Source organism: Genypterus blacodes, unplaced genomic scaffold, assembly GCF_046128005.1.
Source record: "Genypterus blacodes isolate CSIRO-AG114 ecotype Tasmania unplaced genomic scaffold, CSIRO-AGI_Gbla_v1 ptg000236l_1, whole genome shotgun sequence".
NCBI lineage: Eukaryota > Metazoa > Chordata > Actinopteri > Ophidiiformes > Ophidiidae > Genypterus > Genypterus blacodes.
Window position 1 is genome coordinate 175,001 of NW_027467034.1, and position 7,500 is coordinate 182,500.

Genomic DNA, 7,500 nt, shown 5'->3' on the forward strand with positions numbered 1-7,500 from the left:
CACAGGTAAACCTTTATAAAGGTTCAAACCTACAGATAAACCACAGGTAAACCTTTATAAAGGTTCAAACCTACAGATAAACCACAGGTTATCCTTTATAAAGGTATAAACCTACAGTTAGACGACAGGTTAACCTTTATAAAGGTATAAACCTACAGTTAGACCACAGGTAAACCTTTATAAAGGTCTAAACCTACAGTTAGACGACAGGTTAACCTTTATAAAGTGCTGCTTTCCAGGTGAAGTACTCGTCTTTCATGTCCATGTCCATCAGGACCATAAGGACCAGCAGACAGTGACTGGATGCTGCAGATGATGAAGCATCTATAGATCAGTGTGACCACACGTGTGCAGACAGATGTTTTCATGCTTATAACTCCACACATCACAGAAACACAGCAAAGTGCAGACAAACCTCTCCAAAATAACTCAAATGTGAATTTTTGTTAATATTTACTTTACTCAGTTCTCTAAATAAATAAATAAATAAATAAATCCTATGGTGTTTCCAAACCATCTTAGTGCTCCTTTGCCCACCACCACTGCCCCACCCCCCATGTCCTCCTGGAGGGGCCAGGTGCCCCGCGTGTACGAGCAGACCTGCGATGACACGGTGTGCCCCCCCGACAGCTTCTGCCTCAGCGACTACGACAGCGGAGGCTCCAGGTGCCACTGCAACTTGGGACGAAGAGGGGACACCTGCTCTGAGGGTGAGGAAGGCATGCACACACACACACACACACACACACACACAGAGACAGACAGACAGACAGACAGACAGACATTGAGCAGCTTGAGCATGATTCAGTGTATTTCTCTCTCTGTGCTCTTCAGCTGTATCAGTGAGCTTTCCTAGGTTCTATGGCTACTCACACATGACCTTTGAACCCCTGAAGAACTCGTACCAGACCTTTCAGATCACTTTGGAGTTCAAGGTAAAGACACGGTGTGTTTTTGTGCCCCTCCGCGATGAGAACGCCCCTGAGTTTGTTTGTTTGTGCTGCAGTCGGAATGGGAGGACGGCTTGCTGCTTTACTGTGGAGAGAACGAACACGGACATGGAGATTTCACCTCCTTAGCCCTTGTGCGAGGAAGGCTACACTACAGGTGACAACACAGTGTGTGTGTGTGTGTGTAGACTCATAAGCTCTTTTGGGGTTACATCCCAATAAGCCAAATATACTCAGAGTATTATCAGAGGACATCTCAACACTGCACTGGAATATTTGTTGATGATTCCACAGATAAATCATTTAGAGCTCCATCACTTCCATGGACTCACTTATTATGCTCTAATTATGTGTCCATCATGTCTGCAAGCAAATGTATTAAAGAGCAAATACATCATGTGGTGTTGTCCTCAACAGGACCTGATGTTCTTCAGTTCTGTGTGTCCTGAGTGACAGCGTGTTGTTTTGTCTGCTCAGGTTTAACTGTGGCACAGGAGCAGCTCACATGGTGAGTGACAGTCGTATAGTCACAGGTCAGTGGCACACGGTGACTCTGTTCAGAGACGGCATGATCGGTTGGCTACGCATGGACAACGACAACCCCATATCTGGGCGCTCGCAGGTAACGGCAGCATGCTACACTTAGTGGTCATTATACTGGTTTAATGTTTAATGCGTCTGTAAAGGCTGGAGACCACACGAAGACCTGTTAACATGCAGGAGCCATGCAGCCCGTTCATGCATTCGATTCTCTCCCAGGGTCAATATTCCAAGATCACCTTCCGCTCCCCGCTGTATGTGGGCGGAGCTCCCAGTGCCTACTGGCTGGTCAAAGCTACGGGGACCAATCGAGGCTTCACAGGCTGCATCCAGAGTTTGACCATCAACAGCAAGACCACAGACATCAGACCCTGGCCTCTGGGCAAAGCTCTGAGCGGGGCTGATATAGGTGAGGAAGGCACACACACACACACACACACACACACACACACACACACACACACACACACACACACGCGCACGCACGCGCGCGCACGCGCGCACGCACGCACGCACGCACGCACGCACGCACGCACGCACGCACGCACGCACGCACGCACACACACACACCCTAAGTCTTCATATAAAATGGCTATCAGATTGATGGAAGAAGGCAGTTAGTCCGTCCAGCAGCAGAGTGACACACAGCTTCTTTCAAAATACAAGAATGATGTGGACTCATAGTGTGAAAACCCCAGAATCAGATCCACTTGATCATGAGGGGAAAGTACCTGTGTGTCATGATGCAGTCAGGACACACAGGTACTATGCTTTATGTTGTGTGTGTGTGTGTGTGTGTGTGTGCGTGTGTGTGTGTGCTGCCTTATTAGAATAAAAGATTCATTCATTTAAAATCATGCGACACTTTGATGGGATGCAGTTTTGTCAAAGCAGACATGAGGTTTGTTTCTGTCCGTGTCTTTGAAGTGAACACGTTTCTCTGTCACCAAACCGCTGGCATCTTGTTTTCACATTCCTAGTGTTGTAGTTGTCTAAAGGTGTGCCTGTGCTGAGCGAGTGTGTGCTCTAATCTCACAGGTGAGTGCAGTGACAGCGTGTGTGACCTGGTCAGCTGTGCCAACGGAGCCGCCTGCTTTGCCAACCGTGCTGATGGATACATCTGCCTGTGTCCGCTGGGCTTCCGTGGAGCTCTGTGCCAGGAGAGTGAGTCAGTCAGTCAGTCAGTCAGTCAGTCTCTCTCCCTTTAGTTAAGCTGGAGCACATGAGAAGTACAAATCACTTTGTGCTTTGTTCTTACTTACTTCTTCTAATGAACACAATATGAAGGAACATTGGCTGAGATGGAGGGAAAGGGATTGAATATGACCAACTTCCTCCGAATGTAACCTGCACTCTTTCCTCTTCCTTTCTTTTCTCCATGTCCTTTTCTTCATCATCTTCATGTGTGCCTCTTCCTCTCCTTCTGCCCTCTCGTTCCTCTCCAGGTTTCTCTCTGTCCTTGCCGCTCTTCAATGAGACGATGTTTTCGTACGCCTTCACCCCGTGGCCTCAGTCCTCCCAGAGCTATCTGTCCTTTATGGAGTTTGAGGTGACATTCCGGCCGTCGGCGCCCGATGGGACGCTGCTGTACAGCGAGGACGCCGCCAGCGGAGACTTCCTGGCTATCAACCTGGTGGACAGATATGTGGAGTTCAGATTTGACTGTGGCTCTGGCGGAGCAGTTATAAGGTCCTGAAGATTCATTCTGCTGCTCTTCACTGCATCATCTCCTTTTCTAACTCATTTCTAACTAGATGGCCTTTACTGTATGTGACCTGCAGGAGTGAGGAGCAGATCAGTCTGGACACGTGGCACGAGCTGAGGGTGTCCCGGACAGCAAAGAGCGGCATCCTACAGGTGGACAACCAGAGTCCAAGGGAGGGAATAGCTGAGGTATAGTTATTAGCATTATTTGGATTAGATTTCTTTGCACCAGGAGAAAGTCATAAACGGGGACCTGAGGCTGGAATGTGGACAGCATGAACAGGATTAGATCTTTTATGAATCCCTTCTTCATTCCATGCAGACAAAAAGGCAGCGAGTCATGAAAGCTGGCCCTCAACTTGAATGTATTTGTCATGCCATCTTTGACCACAGGGGGGCACCAAGACTAACAAAGCACTGAACCAAGGGCAGTCAGGTCTAGTTCAGCTGACAGTGAGGCATCCCTGTCCCACCTCCAAGTGGACATGATTCATATCTATGTCATGTTGTGTTTCAGGGAGCTTTCACACAGATTAAGTGCAGTTCTCCTCTGTATATTGGCGGAGTACCAGCATTTGATAAAACCAAAAGCACAGCTCGCGTGCTGAAGCCTTTCACTGGAACTGTTCAGCAGGTACGTCTGTTCACGTCCACAACACCGATTCAAGGCAGTACCTTCATACGGTGACACAACGAGTCATTGATCAACTAAGGCAGGTTTCTGGCTAATCCTACACCGGCTTCCTCTCTCTCTCTTCTGTCTGTCCCTCTCTCTCCCTTCACCCCTGCTCCCCCGCTCCCCCCTCCAGCTGGTACTCAATGATCGCACCATTCCAATAACTACTGGCTCCGCTGGTGGAGTTAATGTGGCAAATGCCCCTCATCCATGTGTGGAGAGCCCCTGTGCCAACGGAGGGACCTGCAGGCCAAAGTGGGACGGATATGAGTGTGACTGCCCCCTAGGGTACGATGGCAGGCACTGCCAGAAAGGTCAGCTGCATATTCACATTCACTCAAAACAATCATTTACAGATAGACAGCGCTGATACTGACTTAAGTTGAATAAAATCTCATGAAATAAATGTCAGGGATTCTTTTGTACCATGTGCATTTTTCAGCAAACTGTTAGTACAGAATACAGGAACGCTTCTCAGCAGCTTTAGTGTGTGTGCACATGGTTATATATATATATATATTATACATATATATAGTATATATATGTATAATACTGGAAAATGAATTCATTTAGTTTCACATAACTCACCTGAGGAATCCATGACGACGACACTTCAATCATGATTAGAATCTGTGGTGTGTAGTAAATGTGTGTCTTGTTTCAGGGATTAGCTGTGTTCCCTGTGTGTTCTCATGATGCTGTATATGATAATGTATTGGACCATTAATCCTTTAAGCCTGTTTATGTCTTTTCTCTTTTCTGAACGCTGTCACTGAACAGAGTGTGGAAATTACTGTTTGAACAGTAAGTTTCAAAGTAGAGCCATGAATACATCAAATACAAACAAATACTCTTCTGTCATCTGTTCTGTTCATTCAGCCTCTCAGTAGCAAACGTAGTCCTGTAGTCTAGAGTTCACACGCTGCTGCTGCCCCCCTGTGATCATGTGAAGTAAGTGCAGTGTTTTCTTTACCCAGCTGTGACCGAAGCCATCGAGATGCCACAGTTCATTGGCCGTAGCTATCTGACCTACGACGGCAGAGACATCCTGAAGAGGTAACGTGTCTTTCAGAGTCTCGCTCTGAGTGCAGAGTCGATCTGTACACACAAGTGCCTGGTTGAGCGTCGCAGCCATTGGTGCATGAATAGTGAGAATTTGTCCATTTTGTCAGGGTGTCTGGGTCGAGGACGAACCTTTTCATGCGTTTTAAGAGCACGGCCAAGGACGGCCTGTTGCTATGGAGAGGAGACAGTCCGATGAGACCCAACAGTGACTTCCTGTCCATGGGGCTTCAAGATGGTGCGCTCATCTTCAGGTATAAACTCATTAATGAATCTTTGAGGGTAAGTAAGAGAGGTTAGAGTTAGAGTGAGCAGTAATCAGAGCTTTAGACCCGCTAAACATGTTGTGCGTCTGTTTCAGTTATAACCTGGGCAGTGGAGTTGCTAACATCGTTGTCAACGGCTCCTTTAATGATGGAAAGTGGCACAGAGTCAAAGCTGTCAGGTAAGACTCCACTTCAGTGAACGATACATCATCTACAGTGATGTATCTTGTGCTTCAGTTTGCACATAACGTTCCTACTCATAGCCATAAAGCAGGGGTGGGGGGACCGATCCGGGCCACCTGGCCCGCGAGACAGACCGGGAGATCGCAGCACTGATTTTTGAAGCGCGCTGATGATGGCAAGATCAAGATGGCCCGCGATAGGAAAAAGGTTCCCCACCCCTGCCATAAAGCAAGGCACAGGGATACCCCCCCCCCCCCCCCACACACACACACACACCCCACACACACCATATAGCAGACCTGCCTTTGACCCATTTCTATGAGCCTGATGTCACAGGTTAATCTCTGCTTGTCATTGTTCACAGAGATTATAATGTTGCTCCACTCACATCACTGATGAACTGCAGCTTTTCTGAGGATTGAACAGAATTACATCGTATTGTATTCCAAATATAGTAAGTTTTCAGTTGAATGTGTCTCTTTGTGAGACGTGTTCACAGGTTCAGGTCTGACTCTGCCAGTCTGAAGGGGACAACATGTTCTCTGTAGAACTGTGACAACTTCAATTTAAATTCCAAAGATCACATTCTAAGGCCCTCAAACGTGTTCGGGTATTTCCAATGTGGGCAGAACAGCAGAGCCTGTGCAGCCTGCACGCCCCCTGCTGGTTGTCCCAGGCACAACCCCTATTGCAAGCAGCAGAGAGAATCAGGCATCAGTCATTAAAAACTAAATTCTTCTTCATTCCAGCCATTATGAACCAGGGTCTTTGTACTGAATGTCAAAGGTTCACCGTCGTCTCCCGTCTTTGCAGGGACGGCCAGACGGGGAAGTTGACAGTGGATGACTATGGAGCAAAAACAGGAAGATCACCAGGCAAGATGAGACAACTCAATGTCAACGGGCCTTTGTATGTCGGTACGTAAAGCTCACACATGGCGGCCCCTACGATCTCACAGCGTATCAATACACACACCTCTGTCATCTCCCCCTGCAGGTGGTATGAAAGAAATCGCCCTACACACAAACAGGCAGTACATGGCGGGCTTGGTGGGCTGCGTGTCTCATTTCACACTCTCCACCGACTATCACCTGGCATTAGTGGAGGATGCTGCTGACGGCAAGAACATCAACACCTGCTCCAACTAGAGCCGAGCCTCCGCGGGGCTTCTTACAGCGTTAAACACCTTCAACATCTGATTTGACATCATGAAACTGAGCCTGACATGAGACAAGCTAGTGCTGATGTGGCTTCAGCTCCACACTGGAACAAGACCAACCAAGCTGCCACCATGATTCACGCGACACCATGAAGCTTGTTCACTGATGACAGCTGCTTGAGTGGAGAACAGATCTGAATCCATGGAAACACAACCAAAGTTCACCAAAGGGTCATTCAGGGTGAAAGAAGAGGAGGAGTTTGGCTCTCTGGTTCATAATGAGGATGTTTAGAAAAACTCTTGAAGGACATTTTTCATTGGATGTTTCCAATCTTATATGTATTTATTTATTTATTTTTGGATGTCTGGATCCAGGATCATCAGTCATGTTGTGTGAAGCTTTTGGGAGCAGCTGAGCTTCTGTTTCTGTTGTTGTGTCAGTTGCATTCTGACTTGTGTTGTGATCCATTTTGTCAGTGTATCGTTCTCTAACATGCTGCACTGACACGTGTTTGTGTTTAGTCTCACTCCTTTGCTCATCACACCGTGTCCTTTGCTTTCTCATTCAAAACAGATCTTAATGAATAATCAATGTAGAGTTGTTCATTTAGAACTTTACTCTGGAGACATTCCAAGAATGTTCCATGTTTATATAGATTTATGTTTAGTATTCTTCCTTTGCACTAACAGCTGATTAGAGCCTCTAACCTTTATCAGCTGAAGTCAAACAAGCAATTCATGACCATTCATCATTCATAATCAAAGAAAATAGAGTTGCACTTCAAATGCAAAGGTTTCCTATGTTGAGATAAAGTTTGAGGGATGAATGTCAGTGATGCTCTGTGAAGTCTGTATATGAAACCGGCTTCATAACAGCTGATGAGGGCAGATTGTAGATAAATATGGATGAAGTGTACGAGCAGAAGATGACGTTTGTTCCTTCTGCCATCTTGACTGAGT

The 7,500-nt window shown here is 46.8% G+C and overlaps 1 protein-coding gene across 1 annotated transcript in view; it reads left to right on the forward strand.

Moving 5' to 3' along the window:
• egflam (EGF-like, fibronectin type III and laminin G domains) overlaps positions 1-7,500 on the forward strand; it is an 18,695-nt gene that overhangs the window by 10,709 nt on the left and 486 nt on the right. The window contains exons 10-25 of the mRNA XM_076170977.1: positions 523-710; positions 835-935; positions 1,007-1,107; positions 1,428-1,572; positions 1,710-1,899; positions 2,529-2,654; positions 2,936-3,179; positions 3,272-3,383; positions 3,712-3,828; positions 4,004-4,184; positions 4,651-4,674; positions 4,848-4,926; positions 5,043-5,186; positions 5,294-5,377; positions 6,195-6,298; positions 6,378-7,500. The exon at positions 6,378-7,500 is cut by the window's right edge and continues 486 nt beyond it. Of these exons, the coding sequence (XP_076027092.1) occupies positions 523-710; positions 835-935; positions 1,007-1,107; positions 1,428-1,572; positions 1,710-1,899; positions 2,529-2,654; positions 2,936-3,179; positions 3,272-3,383; positions 3,712-3,828; positions 4,004-4,184; positions 4,651-4,674; positions 4,848-4,926; positions 5,043-5,186; positions 5,294-5,377; positions 6,195-6,298; positions 6,378-6,529 (2,092 nt within the window). The 3' untranslated portion in view covers positions 6,530-7,500. The remainder of the gene's footprint in view (positions 1-522; positions 711-834; positions 936-1,006; positions 1,108-1,427; positions 1,573-1,709; positions 1,900-2,528; positions 2,655-2,935; positions 3,180-3,271; positions 3,384-3,711; positions 3,829-4,003; positions 4,185-4,650; positions 4,675-4,847; positions 4,927-5,042; positions 5,187-5,293; positions 5,378-6,194; positions 6,299-6,377) is intronic.